Here is a 22,061-nt window from a genome sequence, read left to right as displayed (position 1 = left end):
GAGTCCCCAGGCAGCGTCATTCTTTTCTGAACCACTCCATGACTCCAGGATCTCTAGGACTTATTTCAAGAGGCCTTAAGTCTCTTGTATTTTAGGACAGAGAGGCCTGATGTGTAGGCTACAGATTAACAACTGTGATAGAAACAGGTACCACTCAGGACACTTGCCTTGTGTATCAGACACTGTTCTAAGTTGGGTATTTCATGGGGTTAGAAAGAACGGAACCGTAAATGGCCGAGGAATATCCTCTGAAATGGCCTCCACCTCAAAAAAGCAGGACAAATGTATCTTTTAAATGTGATCAGTGGACTGTACAGCTAGTCAAATAAATAACCTTCAGGTGACCACGGCCTTTGGTTCTTGCTACAAAATCTAAACTGGTATGAATCTTACTTCATCAGAGAGAAACTTGAATTCCAAATACTCTTCTGTGTAGGTAGCTTCTTCCAGTCTCTCAGGCAGCAATATAATATCAAGGGATAAAAAGAGAATCTGCCACCTTCCCAAAGGACCACAAACACCTCACAGGAGAATACAGGCTTCACCCAAGGGGCAGAGATTAGTTTCTCTTCTCCTACCTTGTTGTAAGTGTAGGGTGTTGGCGAGGTAGGTATGATGCCAGATTTCTCCTTCTGATGCCTTCTCTGGGCTTCCAGTACCTGTCAGAGTCACACCAAAGGGGACAATTTACTGAACATCGCATCAGTGACCTGCAGCTTGAGACAGACTGCTATGTTAGAAGGCTGAAGAGGGTAGCCACTGGCAGTTAACAATCAAAAATTTTTGAAAATTCTAAATACTTTCAAAAGGCTTTTTTCTCTCTTATTATCAGCAACTTATCAGTATTTGCCTAGGTCAAGGACATGAAGATTCAGTCCCTGAAGGAGATTTATTTTTTCTTCCTGAGATTACTTTTTCCTAGGGGCATCTCTTAATGCCTCAGCAAGCAGTGAAAGCAGACTTGCTGGTCAGTGGCTCAGGTTCAAGGTATTTGCTGCCATGAGGGACTGTAATTGTCACACGGGTCTGGGTGCTAAGTGCTCCACGAAGGTAACCACTGCCACCCTCACGGCCATCACCCTGGCCCAGCTCTCCACTGTCCCAGGAGTGGGGCTCCTGGGGACACAAGACTGGCAAACCCCACAGAGTTCCGTGGCGGTGACATGACACTGAAGCTCTCTGCTGGTAGGTGTCACCCTTGTACCCAGACACACTGCTACTGTCTGGGCCTTCATACCACGGGACCATGCCGCTGACAGCAGGTACTGAAGACTGTTACACCTCGGCCAGGGGCCACACTGCCACCTTGGGCAACCTCGCCTGGGCCACATTGGATGCCACCTCTAAGGCCTACAGCCATCTTACACCTGCCCTCTTGAAGGTGACTGTGCTCACTAAAGCTCCCTATCAGGAATTCACTGACTATCTTGTAAAGACCCACAGTACAGTCTCTGTCCAGAAAGGACCCAGGCTCATGTTCTCACACAAGAATAATAAAGTGAATTAATTAAACCTAAAAAAGAAAATACCACTTATTACAGCATTAAAAATATTAAGGATAAATCTAAAATAAGATGTGAAAGACCTATACAATGAAAACCAGACAGATAATGCTGAGCAAAACCAAAGACAAAAATAAATGGAATACAGCGTGCTTATGGGTCAGAAGGCTCGATGTTGTTATGTTGTCAGTACTCGCATGTTGCACTGTATGTTTCAAACAACCCTAGTCAAAATTCCGGCACACTTTTCTGTAGAAATCAACAGCCAATTCTAAAGTCCATATGGAAATATAAAGAAATTTGAATAGCCAAAATAACTATGAAAAAGAACAAAGTCAGAGGGCTAAAACTACCTCGTGTCAAAAGTTATTAAAAAGCGTCAGTAATCAAAACAGTATATGATATTGGCATAAAGACCAATCAATGGAACGAAGTAGAACAATCCAAAAATAAACCCACACATATACATTCAACTGGTTTTTGACAAAGTCTGTGAAGCAATGCAGTGGAGAAAAGATAGCTTTTCAACAAATATATAGGAACAACTAGATATCCAATGCTAAAAAATGAACTTGGATCTATACCTCACATCTTATACAAAAATTAAGTCAAAATGGATCACAGACCTAAATGTAAAACTTAAAATTATAAAACTTATAGTAGAAAATCTTTGTGATCTTGGGTTAGACAAAGATCTCTTAGATAGAAAACCAAAAGCAGAACCCATAAAATTTTTTAAAAAATTAACAAATTGGTCTTCACACCAAAATGAAAGACACTGTTACCACCTCACACCAGTCAGAATGGCCATCATCAAAAAGTTTACAAATAATAAATCCTGGAGAGGGTGTGGAGAAAAGGGAACCCTCCCACACTGTTGGTGGGAACGTAAATAGATGTGGCCACTATGGAAAACAGTATGGAGGCTCCTTAAAAAACTAAAAATAGAGCTATCATATGGCCCAGTGATCCCACTCCTGGGCATATACCCAGAAAAGATGATATGTGTGTATGTGTATAACTGAATCACTTTGCTATATACCTCAAACATTGTAAATCAACTATACTTCAATTTTGAAAAAAAGAAAAAACCACAGACTGGAAAAAAATCTTTCCAAAGCATGTATCTGATAAAGGACTTATATTCAAAACATATTTTTTTAAAAGCTCTCAAATTCAGCAAGAAAACAAACAATCCAATTTAAAATATGAGGAAAACATCTGAACATATACTTCAAAGAAAATATACAGACAGCAAAGCAGTACAATAGATGCTCAACATCAGTAGCTATTAGGGAAAAGCAAATTGAAACCACAGTGAAATATCTCTACAAAGTCACTTAAATGGCTAAAATTAAAGACTGTCCATGCCAAATGCCAGTAAGAATGTTGAGAGCCCTGAAACTTTCTGATTGGGAATGTAAAACTGAATGACCACTTTGGAAAACAACTTGGCAATTTCTAAATAAGTTAAACACATCTAACATATGAGAGAGCTATTCCACTCTAAGTATTTACCAAAGAGAAAAGGAAATAAAGTGTCCATGCAAAAACTTGTGCACAAATGTTTATAAGCAGGCTTATTTTTAACAGCCAGAAGTTGAAAACAACCCACCAACAGATGAGTGGATAAACAAACCATGGTATATCCACATCATGGAATACCTTCTAGCAGTAAAATGAAAGAAGTATTGACATATGAATAACCTAGGTAAATAAACATACTTTTGCTGAGTAAAAGAAACTGCCACCCGACAAAGAAAACACCATACGATGTGCTACTTCTATATATAAATCTAGAGAAAATAAAAGCTAATCACAAAAAGGTCAAAAGATTTGTACCATACTTCAAGACAGAATGTTGTACCCATATTTCACAACAGAATAGCCAATAGACACATGAAAAAATATCCAACAGTAGCCATGAGGAAAATGCTCTAATTAAATTCATAATGAAATAACACTAAATACCTACTAGAATGACTAAGATTATAAATACTAACAAACTTGAGTTAGAGATAAGAAATGGCACAACCATTTTGAAAAAAGATTTTACCTAAAGGGGAGGGGCATGTCTCCCCAAACCTGTAAATGAATGTTCCCAGCAGCTTTATTCGTAATAGTAAAAACCAGAAGACAACCCTAAATGGCCACCACTCAGTGAACAGATAAAACAAATGTGGCTTAGTCATATGATGGAATACTACTTAGCAATAAAAAGGAACTAATTACTGATACACACAGCAAAATGGATGAATCTCAAAAACATGCTGAGTCGAAGACGTGAAACACAAAAGGTACAGGAATCCCATTCTAATGAAATTCTGCAAAAGGCAAAACTAACCAATAATGACAGGAAGTAGATCAGTGGTTTTAATTAAGGGGATTAAGTTGGGAGCAGAATGACTGCAAAGGCACACAAGATAGTTTTTGAAGTGATAGAACTGTTTTACATCTTGATTTTGACAAGGTCCATGCAGAAGTATCCATCTGTCAAAATTCATCAAACTACACTTAAGGGAGAAGTATTTTTACAGTATACTAATCATACCTCAATAAGGTTGCTGTTAAAAGAATAAAATGCCTATACCAAATTAAGCAGCCTATGGGTTTCTGAAACTGAGTTCTCCCCTTTCCATTTGTAATATATGCCCATTCATGCTGTAGAATGGAAGAAATATGAGTCTACAGGCAGCCTGGTGATGCATCCTATGGAAGAAACAGCACATGCTTACCTGAGGTGCTACATAATATGGGGTGAACTGAGGCGTCATCAAGTCACCTTGGTCAATTTTGGCAAATCCAAAGTCACACAACTTCACTGGGGCATCCTGAAATCAAACAAATGGGAATCACTGCTCCAGAGTTCTCAGGAAACGTTAAAGGAAAATCCAGGTGTAAGACATGTCACCTTGAACTCTCATGAGTTTCTGGTTGGGACTGGAACCTATGAGTAGCATGTCTTCATGTCTGGACACAAAGATTCATACTGAGGAGCTGTTCTTAGTAAAACACAAATGAGGGATTTCTGCCCACTCACAGTTATCCCTGTTTCATAACTTGTAAAGGCAGCACTTAAACCAAGATATTAGTCACATGTGCCCTGATTCTGACTATTGTGCAACATCTCTCATCAGTCTAGAGTGCTGCTTCACCCTTAACGTCAGCTTCATGATAGCCAGAGTCAGTAATCTGTAATCTGGGGCATGGGTTGGGGCCGGAGAGGAAAACACCTTATCGGGATTAACTGTAAACACAACCATTAAGTTTCAAGGTAACATATAACAGCATAGATTCCTGCCCCTTCCCAAAGTCCTTCCAAATGATATCTCAAATCTTAAATCCTTCTGTACAAACATGTATCAGTATCATCCAAAATGATTGATACCAGGAGTATGGTAAAATTTCCCTTGAGCCTCTAGCAAGGGAACAGATGGGGAAAGTAAGCTACTGGAAGCACTCTGGCCTAAAGCTTCTTCAACATGGATTCAGAGCACTGCAAACATACACACCAACACACCTACGCATCACTCCTGAACTATGTTGGGAGTAGCGACACTGAAATACAGAAAAGCAAGTCATCTCACCAAAGAGTTATCCTTGAAGAGCAGATTTTCAGGCTTTAGGTCTCTGTGGGCGATGTTCAACAAGTGACAGTGCTGCAGAGCCAGAGCTATCTGGAGAAGGACATGATGGAGCAACCACATCTTAGAAGAGGTTATTCTTGAATTTCCCTGGCTTAGAAAGCTCAGGATGTTAAAAAAAAATGACCCTTACTAAGTCAATTAAGACTGTGGTCAGATTTCAGTGTTACAGCAGAAATTAAGAAAGACTTCACATACCAAGAAATAGAAATGAAGTAAGCTTCATTTAATAGCAACCTATATTTTGTTCAAAAAAAAGAAAAATACAACAGAAAAATAATTCTTTGTCAGAATAAACTGATGGTTAAATCCTACATTAAATGGGAAAAACAAGATACTCCCACTTGCATTAATGTGAGACGTGACAAGCACCGCAGCGCAAACGCTGGGCCAGCCCGTCTCCAACAGGCCTGCGTCTCCCCTGGCGGGGCGGTGGCACTAACGCCTGGCTCGAGAGAGACCTGCACTCTTCAGGGAGCGGGACTTGAAGTTCTGCCTTCAAGAATGATGCTCCAATCTGCTCGTCCCACTGGTTGAAAATGTTGCCTGTTTTGGTGACTTTACAGGGGTGTGGTTTTACAGATTATTAGAGTTCATCCTTTAGTTTTAATGTTTGAAAAACACAAGCTATAATTTTTTAAAAATCAAACAGAACAGATTGCACCTGTTCTTTAACACTCTGTATGGAACTGTCTTGGCATTCCAAAGAGCAGCTCCTCCCTACCAAAATGGAGGCCTCAAAAAATGCTTGAGGCTCACAGAAAATTTGGAAGAATTTTTCTTTAAGAGCCAACTGGGCCATATGTCATGCTTCTCTGCTTTGCTTGCTTGGCCTAAAGAGAAACCTTAAGAGTTTGGCTTTCCATCTCCTCATGAGGTTATTTCCAGTCAGATTTCTAGTATTGTCTGTGAAAAGATCATATCTCTAGCAATAAAATGTGACATCAGAATAGAAGAACATATAACCAGGAATACCCCCAGAATTACAAAGACCTTAGAATAATGTTAAAATCTGATGAGAAAAGTGACTCACAAGCAAAAAGTATCTTAAATGCAGTTGTCTTAGAACATGTTTTCATACCACACAGTCTTTCAGGTAGTATCAGCAGCATTTTATCTCAAGGTCCAATAACAGTGGCTTGGAAGCTACATGCCTAAAGATTATGTACTATCTAAAAAGGAGTTTAGATTACCTTCCTTCCAGAGTTTATTTAAATCTTATGATAAGCAAACAATTGACAACCACTGAAGAGTATAGCTCCCTCCCCAAAGCAGAAAAGGGGGTCACATTCCTCCTGTCAAGGCATCTTTTCTAATTACATAACAAAGCAGGCAATGAGAGATCAAATAGAGCTTTTCTCCAAGCTTTCTTTTATTCCCCCCAATGAAATTGTGCTTGTTAACCAACACTGTTGGCAGTTTGGTTGGTACCCGGGGTCAACTTGCCTGCTTTGTTACTTGGCTGGCTTGCTTCTCTGTAAAGTGCCGGTGCTGGCTGATTCTGTGAAATAGCTCTCCCCCTTCCATCATCTCCATTACAATTAAGAGCCGAGCCCTGTTTGAAAGCATTTGATTTTGTTAAGTTTAAAAAAAAAAAAAAAAACTGAAACATCAAGTAGCTAACCTAGATACTTTATCTACAAAATGTGTCCTAAGTCTAGTCCTACCAGCCCCTTTGAGTTGGATCCCCTGTCACTACCAGCTGGACACTATGAATAAGGACTATCCCTGACCTAAAGGTTTCTAAGACGCTAAAAGAAAGTAAAAGAATTAGTTTTGAAGACAATGGTCCTTTTGAAGATTCTACACATGTATATATATTTTAGAGAAGCTACACAGAAAGCATATTGAATACAACTTTGTGTAGGTTGGGCTGTCTTTGTTATTTATTCTCGTGTGTGTGTGTGTGTGTGTGTGTGTGTGTGTAGGGGGGTGTGGTGTGTGCACACACATTCTCTCCCTCATCTCTACTCTCCACCCCTACTCCACTAGTTTTCCATATGACCCATAGCATGCCCAGCAAGACAGTCAGATAGGAAAAGCAAAAATTCTTATGTTGTCAAAAAAAAAAAAATCTGAATTTTGGTTACCATTCTTTGATATAAATGCTTCCACCTTCCATCCAAATGCTTTCACCAACAGAGCACAATTTTAAGAAATAATCATTTGATTTCCCATTTTTCTTTACAAATTCATATTTTTCCACCTGGAAAACTCCTACACATCTCCTTCAAGTCCAAGCCCCAAAACAACCACGCTAAGACACCTCACCTCCCCAGCCTACAGACAGCAGCTTTCCTCCTTTGTAAGCTCAAAATATTTTATGCGTACCTGTCCTTGGTCCCTACCACACTGCTAGCATGACAGGCTTACATCTCAGTCCCCTTGGTATTGAACTCCCTGGACAAGATTTAGAATGACACCCAATCGTGTCACACTCAATGGGCTTCCCAAGCACTTGGAGGCTAAAAGAATGATGTTGATCTCTTCCTTTAAAAGGAACGCCAGACTGAGCAATAAAGGCCTTTTGCCATATCAGCTTTAAGACACTGCCTAGAATATTTGGTCCCCTTTTCTAATCTGAAATAGAATCTGTTTAAACTCCACGTGACACACTTTTTCAAAAGAGAAAGTAATAACATATAATCGGGGGTAGCGGGGACAGGAGAGTGGGTGAAGTACAGATGAAGCAAGACTGGCAAGGAGTTAATAAATGCTGAGGATAAGTGATGGGCACTTGGGGATTCAGTACATAATTCTTTTACAAATGTTTGAAAATATCCAAAATAAAAAGTAAAGGAGAGAAGAAAAAGAAAGAAGGAAAGGAGGGGAGGGGAGAAGAAAGAAAGCACAAAAGAGAAGATCCCACTACACCTTGGCTTACCCACGGAGAGGTGAGCAGGTGATAATGAATGACCCTGTGTAGTCTTACCTGGGGCTGGACTCATGAGGAAACTGTACACTGTTAGCAAACACTTCAATAATTTGAACTATATTCGGGTGTATGGCACACATCATGTGCAGACGTACCTTAAAGAAGAACAGAGGAAACGTTTCTGTACGTAGGGGAGGCCAACATTTTCTCTCCAAACTTCCCCCCCATACCTCTGCCAAAAGTGACCATACTAGGCCTGGGCATGAGAGCCTATTATGTAAAAAACCTGATCATCTGGAATGACATTAAAAAAAAAAAAAAAAGTTTTCATATACAAATTACCTCCTTAATGCTCTTTCCATGAAATAAAAAAGATATATTTTCTGCTGTCCTATTACCAAATGAAAAATTCATCTTATTTCAGAAATTATTCATATATCTCTAAGCAAAAGAATAAGTCCTTCATTGCATATAATTAACATGTCATCACCACATCCAAATAATTTTAAACAAATGCCTATTATTGAAAAACTAGAAACATATCTTCGGAGTTCTGCAGCACCTCTTCAATATATCATTCACTAGAACCTTCCTCATACTATTCTATCTCCACCCTTTTAGGACCTTTTCCAATAAGTAAAAGCTAAAGTAAACTTGACTGCTTCAGAGTACAAGAATCACATTAATTGAAAAAGAACAAGAAAGAAGTGGTTTGAAAGGAAGCAAGACTCTACTCACAGCTTTTGGTATTGATGGACGAAGGACTGCTTTATAATAACATGAATAGGGAAAAGTAAGTATGAACATAAAAAGAGCAAGTATGAACATAAAATTCTTTGTGCATCTCTGTATTCTCTCTAGGAAGCTGCCTTACTTGTAAAAGAATATATTCTTAGGCACTTCAAATATCTAGGCAAAGCAAGGCAATAAAGGCTCATACCTCATTTCTAGCTTTTGGACGATCAAAAAGAATTTTCAGTGCAAACCGTTCTTGGGTTGATTTCTTCACACAGACTCTAGATTTGGAAGAAAAAAATTCAATCAGAAATCATCTATGTTACCGTAAAAACTAATCTAACAAGCTGTTCTTTGAGAACTGTACTTCTAATCAAAAATATATCCAGGCACATCAGAACAAACTTTCCCCTAGGGCTACCAGATGGAAAGGCAGAAAGAGGCATCTCACCCACCCTCCACGGGCCTCAGGCACAGGAAATCAACTTGAGGCTGGTCAGGAAAGAAAAAATGGCCTCTGCTGGTGACAAGTGACTCACACAGCAGCCCCCTGGTACCAGCATCTTAAATGGTCCCGTCACAGACCATGTCACTTAAATATATTTCTCTGTGGATGAGAAAGAGCCTATCATAAACACCTCCACTTGTTAAATTCAGGCTATTTCACAAATCTGGAACACCTAATGCTCCTAACTTAATATGTATTATGAATGGCCCTTTTTAGAACAGTTTTGTCATGGGTCTCTTACCTAACTGGACCACTAATTCCAGCTCCCAGCTTCTGAGTCCAATTGATATTGTATTCTTCTAAAATGGAGCTTTCCTATTAAGATAAAAAGGGAGAAGGCAGAGAATGATTCTCCAATTAAAAAGTTGAATAGTTAAGCAGAAGTGGGACAACAGAAGACCTTAACAGCTCAATATCTTATTGATTCCTTCTGAAAGAAGCTGATTAAGTAGAGCTTTGGAAAGGGCTATGTAATTAGACATTTCACCTAAATGACTAGGCTAGACATTGTTTTCCAACAAGAGTAGGCAAAAAACTTGAGGATGAAAAGAAATTCTTGAGCTCATCTGCAAGATCCATGTGAGTCAATCCTTGTTGCAGGTTTTGGGGTGTTTTGGTTGTAGTTTTTTCTTCTTGAGTGTGGAAGATACCTTTTCAAAACGTTTCACTACTAAGGACTTATTTCCTCAAATGGTCAAGTGGATTTTCTGAGATTCTAGAAAGACTTGGTCTTATAAATGCTGCTATGCCACAGAGGCCTATATCTTTGAACAAAATGATCAAATTGGAATAACTGAATAAACTGAAACTTATTAAATTCAAATAAAATAACAGTAAATATCATAGTACATTTATCTGGTTTTCAAGTGTTATTTTGAACACAAAGACATACATTCATTGTGTAACTATATTCTTTATAGTTTTTTTTTCTTTATAGTTTTTTAAAAAATAGATTCCAATAGCTTTCCACAGTTCCATATAGAGCCTCTACAGCTTAAAGTTTTATGGAATTACTGTGTAGTCAGTGTATACTGGGGTTTCCCAGGTGGCTCAGTGGGTAAAGAATCTGCCTGCAATGCAGGAGACGCAGGCAGATGCGACTTCAATCCCTGGGTTGGGAAGACTCCCTGGAGGAAGTCACTGCAACCCACCCCAGTATTCTTGCCTAAAGAATCCCATGGACAGAGGAGCATGGCAGGCGACAGACTGTAGGGTCACAGAATCAGACACGACTGAAGCAACTGAGCATGCACGCACACACTATATACTGAGCTTCTGTTGCTATCTTTTAAAGCAAGGAAGTCATACATTTAAACTGTGGTAGAGTAAAAGTCATTTTTCAGGGTTCCATGGGCAGTACTGGAAACCAACTGTACACCTTGAGAAGTTAGGCCAAAACTCATGAGACTTTCAAATTGTTTTGTTGCAATGAAAATCTGATAGACTACAGTTAGCAACAGAATCCTGACTCCCAGGTATATAGCAACAGGACATCTGTCCATGTAACACAAACTCACTGAGCAATTAGGAAGTGCCAGACACCAGGCTAAGTTCAGAGATGAAAACAGAGCTTCTATCTAGTGAAAATGTAAATGTGTAAAACAAGCTGAGAATAGTCTTCATCTCGACACCTTTCTGCTGCCAGTTTTCTTCTTTAACACTTATTTAGTTGTAGCGGATCTTAGCTGCAGCACACGGAATCTTTGATCTTCGTTGCTGCATGTGGGATTCATGGAATCCCTGTCAAAATCCCAACACACATTTTTTTTTTCCGTAGAAACAGACAAGCTGATTCTAAAATTTGGAAATACAAAGAACTTGAATAGCCAACTTAATTTTGGAATAGGAAAACCAAGATGGTTCTCATGCTACTCAATTTGAAAACTTACTATAAAGCTTCAGCAATCACATCAGCGGGGCATTGGCACAGAGAGTCACATGGATCAATGAAACAGAAAAGGGAATTAAAAAAAACCAAAAGAATGGAAAAAAGAGAAGCCAAAAAGTAAACTCGTACACTTATGATCAACTGATTTATCAACAAAGGTGGTTCAACAAGGAAAAGATAATGTTTTGAACAAATGATCCCAGAACAATTCCATTTTGGAAAATTTTTGCAGCTTCTTAAAAAGTTACTGTACTATCCAGTAATTCCACACCTAGGTATTTCCCCAGAAGAAATGAGAAATTATGTTTACACAAAAATTTGTATGGACAAGTTTTACTTATCATTTTATTTATAGTGGTTAAAAACTGGAAACAATCCAAGTGCCCATAAAGAGATTCCTCAAGAATAAAAAGGAGTGTACTACTAATGCATACACTAACATGAATGAACCTCAAAAGTATAAAAGAAGTCAAATACATAAGACTACATGTATATAATTTCAATTATTTGGAATTTCTAGAGAAGACAAAATAATAGTGACAGAAAGCAGATCAGTAAAGTTGTCTAGGGTAGGGAGTCAGTGTATAGGCTGACCACAGTGAGGCAGAATGAACTCTCAGGGGAACTGGGGAGTGGATGGAAAAATTCTACAGGTGGATAGTGAGGACAGATGCACAACTCTTAAGTTACTAAAAATGCCTGAATTATACACTTATCTTGGATGAACTTTATCATATGTGAATTATAACTGAAATTTTTTAAAATGTTTTTTAAAACTATGGAAATGAATTTTTATTAAGTTCATCAAATATTAAAAACTGCCATATACAACAGAAAACAAATATGTAAGGCAATCTCTAATCCCATAATCCCCAAACGCTCATTATCAAGGTTTAGTTAAGTGACGGGAGTAGTGAAGTCGTGGGCTATGGCAGGAGAGGCAGAACTAAGGCAGAGCCTGTGGCTGCAGCCAGCTGGCCTTATCCTGACACATTTAAGAGTAACAGGATGAGACCTTAAAGTGCAGTCAGCCCGTGCTCAGGTCACAAGGCAGCAGAAGTTTAAATGTTGTAGTGAAAACCCAGGAAAATAGCTTTTCCAGCTGAACTCTAGAGGTCTCAGTTTTCACCAAATGAGGGACAGCCTTAAAAAAGCAAAACAGTGAATATAAGACAACACCACAGACCAAAAGTTTTAATTGATGTGATGCTGGCTTGCTTCCAAGGAGTATATCCTATTCAGTACTGGTTATTAGATATTTTCAACTTCACTAATCTGTATTGGTTGAACACATTCAATTGGAAGATTCACCAGTGGTCTACTAATAAGTACAAGAAGAAAAGCTAAAAAAAATGTAAGAAAATCAGGTTGGACAATAGTGACCAACTGAGGAAAACTACATACAGTTCTTTCTGAACCACTCTTAAGTTGCTATGAGCTAATATCCATTGGGTTCTGCTAGGTATTATAAGCACATTTTTATTAAATTCTCAAAAAAAAAAAAAAACCCTGAGCTGGGGAGATTTTTTATCCTCTTCCTATGGGTGAGAAAACTAAGTGACAGAGAAGTAAAGTGACTTATTCAAGGACACAGCTAAATGAATCTCAGCCAGGCTGAGATTTCAACTCATGAGTCAACCTGGAGAATCTACTATAACTGCTAAGTAACACTGCTTCCCCATTTACATATTTGCCCACTAGAACTATGTACCTCTTCTGCCCAAAACTCTCTCAGATTTCCCCTTCTACTCAGGGTCAAGCTGAAGTTCTTGCAATGGCCTAAGGGCCCTATGTACTTTGGCTTCCAGTTACCTGGCTCCAACATAATCTATACTGACCCACTGCATTCCAGTCACCCTGTTGTTCCTGGGTCACAGGAGACCTGCACCTACCTCAGGGCCTTTGTATCTTCTGTTCCCACTGCCTATATTTTTCCCCAAGACAATGGAGGTTTGCTTCCTCATTCCCTTCAAAGCTGGATACAAATGTCACCCCCTCAGAAAGGCTTTCCCTGCCTATCCTTCCTAAAATAGCACTCTCCACCTTTTTAAATGTGTGCTCAGTCACTGAGTTGTGTCCAACTCTTTCATGACCCCATCAACTGTAGCCCACTAGGCTCCTCTGTCCATGGGATTTCCCAGGCAAGAATACTGCAGTGGCTTGCCATTTCCTCCTCCAGATCTTCCCAACCCAGGGATCGAACTGTGTCTTTTAATTATAATCATCTGACAATGTTTACTAACTAACTCCACCATCTAGACAGAAGATTTATGAAAGAGGGACATCTAGGGCTCTTGGCGTTGCATCACAAGTGCCCAGAACAACACCTTGCACAAAGCAAATAATGCTAGTTGAATTTAAAAACCTGCCAAATGTATTTTGATTCACAACCCAATCATATAACTTTAGGCAATTCATGATGCTGTACCAATGAAATCCAAATCAAAAGAAAAAAAATGTATCTATCAAAGCAGTCTTTTGGATCCTTTAATTCTATCATTTAAAATCTGATCTTTCTTAAAGTAAATGTTCTGTCTTGATGCCTCCTTTAAAAGGTGAATTTTCTTTGAAATGAATGATGACTTCTATAAACTTTGTAACCCCCAAAATTGTTAGAAGTGGAAGTTCTTAATTAGTTATTGGTAGTAGTAATTGGGTCTTGATGGGGAAAATAACCCCGAGTTGCCTATCCCTCAAGGGAAAATGAAATTCCTAAATGCACAGATTTGACTTAATACTGTAAAAGAAGTAATACATATCAAACTTTAAGCTCCAGTGTTCAATTTACATAAGAAACTTAATTTCCTCCGTACAGCTGAATGGTAACTTTCTGACTCCTAGTGACTTAATGCCTCAATGTTTGCCTGTTTCAAAAAAAAGTAAAAAGCAGGTTTTTTTCAAAATGTGTCATTTTATTTGGACCACTTTGGAACACACATATTTGCTTTTTTTTTTTTTCCGGTTAGCAGAGCAGTACAGGACACCATTAGCTCCTCCTAAGTAAACTCAACACTCCCCAGGAGAAGAAGGAAAAGGAAACAGGAAAGGGGGAGGGACCACACGGAAAAGCGAAAACAACCTATCTGCCAAAGGGCAGACTGTGTAAGGTGAAGCACCTCCTGCTGAAACCAGATTTCAAACAAATCTGGAGCGAGGGGTAAGATCCAACTCTCCAAGTGCTGTTGCAGCAGATCACCTGAAAATAAATTCTGATGGTACCTGAGGAGTGATCTAATAGAGTACCAGGGCCCCCTAAGTGCTACTCGCATCAAGTATCTCTCCACGCCACTCATCCTCCATTCTAGAGAAATACAAATCACATCCCCGCTTTAAGCAGGTAAGCCGGACGTCCCTCCCCCGCCCCTTCCACAAACCCTTTGCCCCCAGCGCTGTAAAACACAGTCCACGGAATCCAGGGAAAACTGAAACCAGGAGTTGCTGGAATCTCTAAGTTCTCTCCGCTTTCTGAGGCTGCAGCCGAGAGGAATGCCAAAGAGACAAAGCGGGGAGGCATCTCCTCCAACTTACCTTGATGGCTTTCTCCATATCGCTCTCCTCCGACATGCTCCGCAGGGCCCGCAAGGCCGGGAGCGGCGGAGGTTGAGCAGCTGCCCGATCCCACCGCAGCCGGGAGAACAAGGGGCTCAGCGCTCGGGGCCCTGGGTCTCGGGGAGACGGGCAGCAGCCGCCCCCTGGGACCTGCGGGGACGAGGGCCCCGGCGCTGGCTCGGCTTCGGCGGGCGGCTCTAGGCTGGCGGCGGCGGCAGCAGCGGCCCCCGGGAACAAGTCTTTGTGCTGGGCCCCGCGCGGCCGCTTCCCGGCTTCATCCCCGGCCGGGGAGGCAGGCTCCCGGGGCAGGGCGAGGCGGGGAAGGCCCCGATCAGGGGCGCTGTGTCGGGGCCTGGCGGGGCCGCCGCTTAGGCCCGGGTTCGCCAGGTCCTGAGGAGGAGCCTGCGCCTCCGCCTCCGCCGCCGGCACCGCCGCGAAGCCGAGGCCGAGCCCGCCGCCGCCGCTGCTGCTGCTCCCGCTGCCGCTTCAGCGCCACACATCGCCGGGACACCCGCGCCGGGCAGCCCGGCCGGCCGCCCGCCTGCCGGCGCTGTGCCCCGCCTGAGCTCCGGGCCGCCCCTCCTGTCGCCCGACTTCGTGTCCCCACGGCTCCACGCGCCCCTCGCCGCGGTCCGCTGGGGTTTCCGAGCCGCCCCCGAACCAAGCAGTCGACTTGCAGGCGTCCGCCAAGGCCTCCCCAAGGTAGCGCCACACCCAGGACAGGCCCCGGGGCCCTCCGCAGCGCTGGCGCCGAGCTGATGACGTGAAGGGGTCAGGGGCCGTCGGGGCGGGGCTACGGGCTCTCACCCGCTGACTCTAGCGCCTGCGGGTGGCACTACAAACTATAGTCTGTCCCAGCGCCGCGGATAGGTCTTCTGGCGCGGGAACTACCCTACGGAAGGATCGGGAGATAAACGACTAGTGATGGAGGCGCGGCAACTGAGGCTCCGGACGCGTCAGGCGGTAACAAGAGTTATATCTATAATAATAGCGATAATAATTATGTACATACTGTGCGTTCACTTTACGTGAGGCTCTTTTCTTCCATTAGTTTCTCTCTTTATAAAGTAGGCATTTGGCCCTTTGAGCTAAGTGTGTTCTTGTCCCTGTTAACAGGTGAGGTAACTGAGGCTGTCAGAGAGCGAAGCTCATTTGCGCACAGCTGCGGACAGCTGAGAAATGGTCAAGTAGTAACTGGAACGCAGGTTTGTGCTCCTTACTTACCAACACAGATGACCTTTTTTTTTTTTTTCTTTCTTTTCTTTTTTTTTTTTTAATGCCTGACTCGAGAAAACAAGTAATGAAAGCCGGATGCTAAAGTCTTTGCCTGTCAGCATCCCATCTGCGGACCAAATGCTGAACTGGGGTGCAGGCCCTCCCTCCCTGCAGCCCCCAGGCCCTGGCAGCGGGGAACAGCCTACAGCTCAGGGGGTCGGCCTGGGGGCTCTGGAACCAGCTCTGTCGCAGGGGCCCCCCAGATCTCTGACCCCAAGGCTCGTTCGCTCAGCTCTTCCTCGTTGTGTCGGCATTGAGCTGGGTATCTTTCCCTTTCGGAAAGTGGAGTAGCCAGCAAGTTCAGGCTCCCATAGCTCTGTGGGGGAGAGGGGCCCTCCCCCGATGCGGCTGCTCTTCTGCCAAACCTCTCCTGAGTCAAGGGTGGGGAAGTGGGGTGGAGAAGCCAGGCTATACCAACAGCCTATCAAAGAACCTTGCAGGAGCGTTTGGTTAATCACCTCTTGATGGTTCTTCATTCGTTCACTTATTTACTAAGCACCGCTGTGTGCCAGGCCTACTCGACCCTGGGGAAAATGTAGAAAAAAGACATAGTACCTGCTCATGGATCCTTTTTTTGGGGGGCGGGGGGAGGGGGGAGAGAAGCAGTAAATACAGAAAGAGAAACACGAAAAGAAAGAAAGAGAAGCATGATTTGTGGATCCTAAGAAAGTAAACAGAATGCTGAGGTAAGAAAATTAACTGGGTGTGGGGACTTTTCAAGTAGAGGATCAGGAGGTTTCCCAGGTGGCAACCCTGATGCTGAGACCTCTGATAAATGAGAAGGAACTGTCTACTGGAGATCCAGGTCGCTTTCTGGGCAGATGGAACAGCAGTTGTAAAGGTCTTAAAGTAGAAGCTAGGTGAATGTGGTCAAGAAGCAGCACGATCATTGTAGCTGGAGCAGGGAGAGTAGGAGAAAGTGGTAAAGGATGAGGTTGGAAAGGTGAAAAGGGTTGTATCATCTACACCAGCGGTCCCCAACCTCTGGAATCTGATGCCTGATCTGAGGTGGAGCTGATATAATAATAATAGAAACAAAGTATACAGTAAATGTAATGCGCTTGAATCATCCCAAAACCATCCCCTCTCCCCTACCCTGGTCCGTAGAGATATTGTCTTCCTAGAAAGTGGCTCCTGGTGCCCAGAAGGTTGGGGACCGCTGATATACACCTTTAGCAGTCATGGTGAGAACTTTGGATTTTATTCTAAGCCACTGGAAGGTTTTAAACTAAAGAGGGATCTGATCAAATTTATGTTTTTAAAAATAAGACTCTGCTGTATGGAGAATTAAATATGGGGAAGTGAAAGTGGAGACATGGACAATTATTAAGAGGCTGTTGGAATAGCCCAGATTATTATGATGCTTGAACTAAGACTGTGGCCATAAAGATAAAGTAGATTGGTTTATGTTGTTTTGGAGGTGCAGTTGAAAGGACTTCCTGAAGAACTCCATGTGGAAGATGAGAATAAGAAACAAATCAAGAATAATTTTCAGGACTTCCCTAGTGGTCCGGTAGCTAAGACTCTGAACTCCCAATACAGCAGGCCTGAGTTCAGTCCCTGGCCAGAGAACTAGATCCCACATGTGGCAACTAAGACCCAGGGCAGCCAAGTAAAAGCAATAAAAATAAATACTTTAAAAAAAGAATAACTTTTAGGAGACCACCTTATGCAACTTGCATAGACGGTGGTGCCATTCAGTGAATGAAAAACTTGATGAGAGTGAGAAATCTAGACTTATTTTTTATTTGGTTAATTTGAGGTTCTTGAGGAATGTACCAGAGAATTAGACACATAATGAGATATATTTTGCGGTGCAGACATAGCCGGCCTCTTTGTTGGCCATACACCTATAGGACACTCCCCATGCCCCATAAAGTTGGTACGGCCATGTGTCTATGCTCTCCCCCAATGGGAAGTGAGCAGAAGGAGTTGTGCACATACCCAGGCCTGGCCTGGAGCATCTGTCGACAGATGCTCTCACTTACTCTGCCAGCTGGAAGATGATGACCAGGTTCTAGAGAAGGCAAGACTTTAAGATGGAAGATACCTGGGTGGAAGAGAACTCTGCCCTGTTGACCTCAGCATCCTCTCAGGATTGTTATATGAGAGAAGAAGAAGAAAAAAATCTCTTATGTTGCGCTTTCATGTATTTACAGCTTTTTGTTATAGCAGCTTTGCCTGTTCTTTGTAACACAAATAAGAAAGTGATTCTGCAGTGAACTGTGGGAGAAAGTTTTGAAATGACTTGGATTAACATTATCTATAACAGTTAGGAAATAGAAGGTTCCTTGGATTCTTTGTTTCCTTCAGTAATACCTTATCAGGTACCTCTCTGTTCCAGGCACTGTGCTACATAGTAGAGATGCAGCGATGAGGTCCAAGCCTTATGCATTCTGAGTCTCGCAGCTAAACCCAACATCTGTCATCTGCACATGCTGTCCCTCTATCTAGAATCTTACTCTCCTTACTGAGCACACAGAGCCCAATTCCTACACGTTCTTTAACCACATTCCAAATATTAATTCATCAGAAAGACTGGGCCTAACCCTTGTGGGTGTGTGTGTGTGCTCAGTCACGTAGTTGTGCCCAATTCTTTGCGACTACTTGGACTGTAGCCCACTAGGCTCCTCTGTCCACGGGATTTCCCAGGCATGAACACTGGAATGGGTTGCCATTCCCGTCTCCAGGGGATCTTCCCAACCCAGGGACTAAACCCGCATCTGCTACACTGACTGGCAGATTCTTTACCACTGACCCACCTGGGAAGCCCCAGCCCTGACCCTTCAGTTCAGTTCAGTTGCTCAGTCGCGTCCAACTCTTTGTGACCCCATGGTCACGTGCCAGGCTTTTCTGTCCATCACCAGCTCTCAGAGCTTGCTCAAACTCATGTCCATCGTGTCGGTGATGCCATCCAACCATCTCAACCAAGGTCTGACCCTTGGTTCAGTCTAAATCAATCATTCCTATTACCTCATAATTCACTTCCTTGTACTTAACACAATTTTAAACGTTTTATTTCTTTGTTATTTTTTGGCCGTGCTGCGTCTTTGTTGCTGTGCTGGCTTTCTCTAGTTGCGGTGAGCAGGGGGCTGCTCTTCATTGCAGTGTGCGGGCTTCCCATTACCATGGACTCTCTTGCGCACAGACTTAGTTGCTCCATGGCATGCGGGATCTTCCCAGAACAGGGATTGAACCCGTGACTCCTGCATTGGCAGGCAGGTTCTTTACCACTGAGCCACAGGGGAAGTCCCCACAATTTTAATTTATATATCCACTTTTTTTCTCTTTAGGGTCCTCTCCTCCATTAGATTAAATACTCTCAAAAAGGGAAAGAATCTTATCTGCATTATTAGTTCCATCCTCAACACCCAGCCCACAGTAGGTGTTTAATAAATATTTCTTGAAGAAATCAAGGAATGTGGTAGACAGCCTAAGATAACCCTCAGAGATGCCTGCCTGTTGATATTCATGGTCTTGTGTAATCCCCTCACTGTGCTCGTGGGCTGACCTAGGGACTCACTTCAAATGATGGGCTGTCATGTCTGAGATTAGATTACAGAATGGCTGTGGCTTCCCTCCTGGGTACCCCTCTGTTGCTCTCCCATTCTCTTGCCCATTTGCTCTGAGGAAAGCCAGCTCAAATGTGAGCAGCTTTATTAGTTTCCTGGGGCTGCCATAGCAAATTACCATAAACTAAGTGACTTAAAAAACAGAAATTTATTCTCTACAGTCCTGCAGACCCAAAGTCTGAAATCCACGTGTCAGAAGGGCCCTGCTTCCTCTGAAGACTCTAGGAAGGGTCCTTTCTATCTCTGCCAGCTGTTGGTGACTCCCAGCAGTCCTTTGGCCTTCCTTGGCCTATAGGTGTATCCCTCTTATCTCTGCCTTGATCTTCACATGACCTTCTCTGTGTGCCTCTGTGTTCTTTCTTCTTCCGAGGACACCAGTCATTGGATTTAGGGGTCACCCTAACCTAGTATGACCTCATCTTAACCTAAATAATTGCATCTGCAGAGACCTTCTTTCCGCGTTCTGAGGTGCCATGTGACCAGGAATAGGGGAGAGGATGCTAGTCAGCCCTCTACTGTTGCCCATAGCGGGGGCCCACATGTCGAGGAACTCATGTCTCACCAGCTGTCAGTGAGAACCTGAGGCCTGGCAAGTGGTCACGTAAGTGAGCTGAGCATGGATCCTCACGTAGTTGAACCCTGAGATGATTGCATCCTTGGCCAACAACTTGATTGCAGCCCTCTGTACCAGAGGCACCCAGCTAAGCTATGTCCAAATTCCTGACCCACAGAAACTATGAGATAATAAATGTTTTTAAAGTGCTAAAGTTAGGAGCAGTTTGTAATGCAGCATAGATAACTAACACAGATGTTGGTGCCTGAAAGAGGGGTGCTATAATAGCTCCCTAAAATGTGGGAGTGGTCGGGAACCAGGCAGTGGGCAGAGGTTTTAAAGAGTTGGATGAGTGTGTTATAAAAGCCTGAATTATCTTGAACAAACTTAGCAGATAGAGGTCTGGGCTTTGGTTCTCAAAGTGTGGCTGCCAGACCAGTAGTATGGGGCACTTAGTAGATGCACAGTAAATATTTCTTCTTGGGGCCATAAGATTGGAAACCAGGAGTGTATATCAGTGAAAAAAAATCCTTTTACCATGTTCATTTCATTTTCAGAAAAAGTTTAATAAAGACAATGACTGTCAGTTACCTTTTATTCTTCATGAAGTAGCTGAATGAGAGCGGGACATGATTGGAGGGACTGTGAGGAAATGGAGGCCCAGAGGTAAGGCAATTTATTTTTTCTAATTAAGATTAAAATTCATGTAACATAAAACTGACCATTTAAAAGCAAACAGTTCAGTGGCAGTTAGTGCTCACTGTTGTGCAAGTATCATCTCTGTCAGGTTCAAAGACATTTTCATCATCCCCAAGGGAAACCCGTATCTATTATCCATCAACTTTCCTTCTCTCCCTAGCTGCTAGCAGTGACCAATCTGATTTGTCTCTTTGGATTTACCTATTTTGAACATTTCATAAACACAGAATCAGACAATACGTGGCCTTTTATGTCCAGCTTCTTTCACATAGCATCATGTTTTTGAGGTTCATGTATATGATAGCATGTATCAGTGGTTCATTAGTTTTTTATGGTTAAATAATAATTTCATTATGTGAATGGGCCACATTTCGTTTATTCAGTTCATCTGTTAATAGACATTCAGGTTATTTCCACTTTGGGGCTGTTGTGAATAGTACCTCTGTGAACGTCGGTGAAGAAGTTTTTGTTGGAGCCCCTGTTTTTTGTCATTTTGGGTATGTGACCCTTGCCTCTTGATTCATTGCATTTGTCTACTAGGTATTGCTCATATACAATCATGTTGCATGTAACACCATCTTGTGTTTTGTTTCAACCATATTTAAAACTGAAGTATTGCTCAGTGATAAAGAATCTGCCTGCCAATGCAAGACATGTGGGTTCAATCCCTGGTGCAGGAAGATCTCCTAGAGTAGGGAATGGCAACCCACTCCAGTACTCTTGCCTAGAAAACCCCATGGACAGAGGAGCCTGGCGGGCTACAGTCCATTAGGTTGCAAAGAGTCAGACATGACTTAGCGAATGAACAGCAACAATAGTTAATTTACAACGTTGTGTTAGTTTCAGGTATACAGAAAAGTGATTCAGTTATATAGATATACTTTTTCAGATTCTTTTCCATTATAGTTTATTGCGTGGTATTGCCTACAATCGTCTGTTCTACACAGTACCCTTTAGTGACCGTAAGTTTGCTGTGAGTCTTTTCGGTTTTGCAAATAAGCTCATTCGTGTAACTATTTTGAAAGACACCAGCCTGGTCGTTCAGTCCGTCCTGTCAGATCTTGGAGAGGATGGCGCTGTAGTTGCACCTACTAACCACAAGGTGGCACCTAGACTTAGAAAGCCCCACATCAGCCCCCTTCTCAGGGCTGCGGGACGGTCCTTGTGTCCTGTATTCAGCCATTTCCTCTTGGGCACCGGGCAAGGCCAAAGGCAGAAACAACAGCTTTATACCCAATACTCCTGTGACTGACCCACATCT

General features: G+C 42.4%; 2 protein-coding genes and 1 long non-coding RNA gene across 7 annotated transcripts in view; 2 read left to right on the top strand and 1 right to left on the bottom strand.

Annotated features, from left to right (window-relative positions):
- Positions 1–8,954, top strand: part of TMEM116 (transmembrane protein 116) — a 123,741-nt gene extending 114,787 nt beyond the window's left edge. The window contains exon 12 of the mRNA XM_065904209.1: positions 8,643–8,954. The gene's annotated coding sequence lies outside the window, so the exon portion shown is untranslated. The remainder of the gene's footprint in view (positions 1–8,642) is intronic.
- MAPKAPK5 (MAPK activated protein kinase 5) overlaps positions 1–15,392 on the bottom strand; it is a 28,149-nt gene extending 12,757 nt beyond the window's left edge. For 2 of the 3 annotated variants that reach the window (XM_065904202.1, XM_065904203.1), the window contains exons 1-8: positions 14,681–15,392; positions 9,506–9,579; positions 8,962–9,037; positions 8,079–8,176; positions 6,589–6,701; positions 5,090–5,175; positions 4,238–4,333; positions 579–659 (exon numbers count right to left, since the gene is read on the bottom strand). In XM_065904202.1, coding sequence (XP_065760274.1) covers positions 579–659; positions 4,238–4,333; positions 5,090–5,175; positions 6,589–6,701; positions 8,079–8,176; positions 8,962–9,037; positions 9,506–9,579; positions 14,681–14,716 — 660 coding nt within the window. In that variant the 5' untranslated portion in view covers positions 14,717–15,392. The remainder of the gene's footprint in view (positions 1–578; positions 660–4,237; positions 4,334–5,089; positions 5,176–6,588; positions 6,702–8,078; positions 8,177–8,961; positions 9,038–9,505; positions 9,580–14,680) is intronic. The other variant, XM_065904204.1, reaches the window with a different exon arrangement.
- Positions 15,393–15,518: 126 nt separating this feature from the next.
- LOC136145669 (uncharacterized) overlaps positions 15,519–22,061 on the top strand; it is an 18,886-nt gene continuing 12,343 nt past the window's right edge. For 2 of the 3 annotated variants that reach the window (XR_010658825.1, XR_010658823.1), the window contains exons 1-3: positions 15,522–15,714; positions 15,818–15,906; positions 20,659–20,767. This is a non-coding gene — a long non-coding RNA (uncharacterized lncRNA). Of the gene's footprint in view, positions 15,715–15,817; positions 15,907–20,658; positions 20,768–22,061 lie in introns of all 3 variants that reach the window. The other variant, XR_010658824.1, reaches the window with a different exon arrangement.

The sequence above is a fragment of the Muntiacus reevesi genome, chromosome 13 (genome assembly GCF_963930625.1).
Source record: "Muntiacus reevesi chromosome 13, mMunRee1.1, whole genome shotgun sequence".
Classification (NCBI taxonomy): domain Eukaryota; kingdom Metazoa; phylum Chordata; class Mammalia; order Artiodactyla; family Cervidae; genus Muntiacus; species Muntiacus reevesi.
Note: the sequence above shows the minus strand (reverse complement) of the source record. Positions and strands in the feature narration are given on the sequence as shown.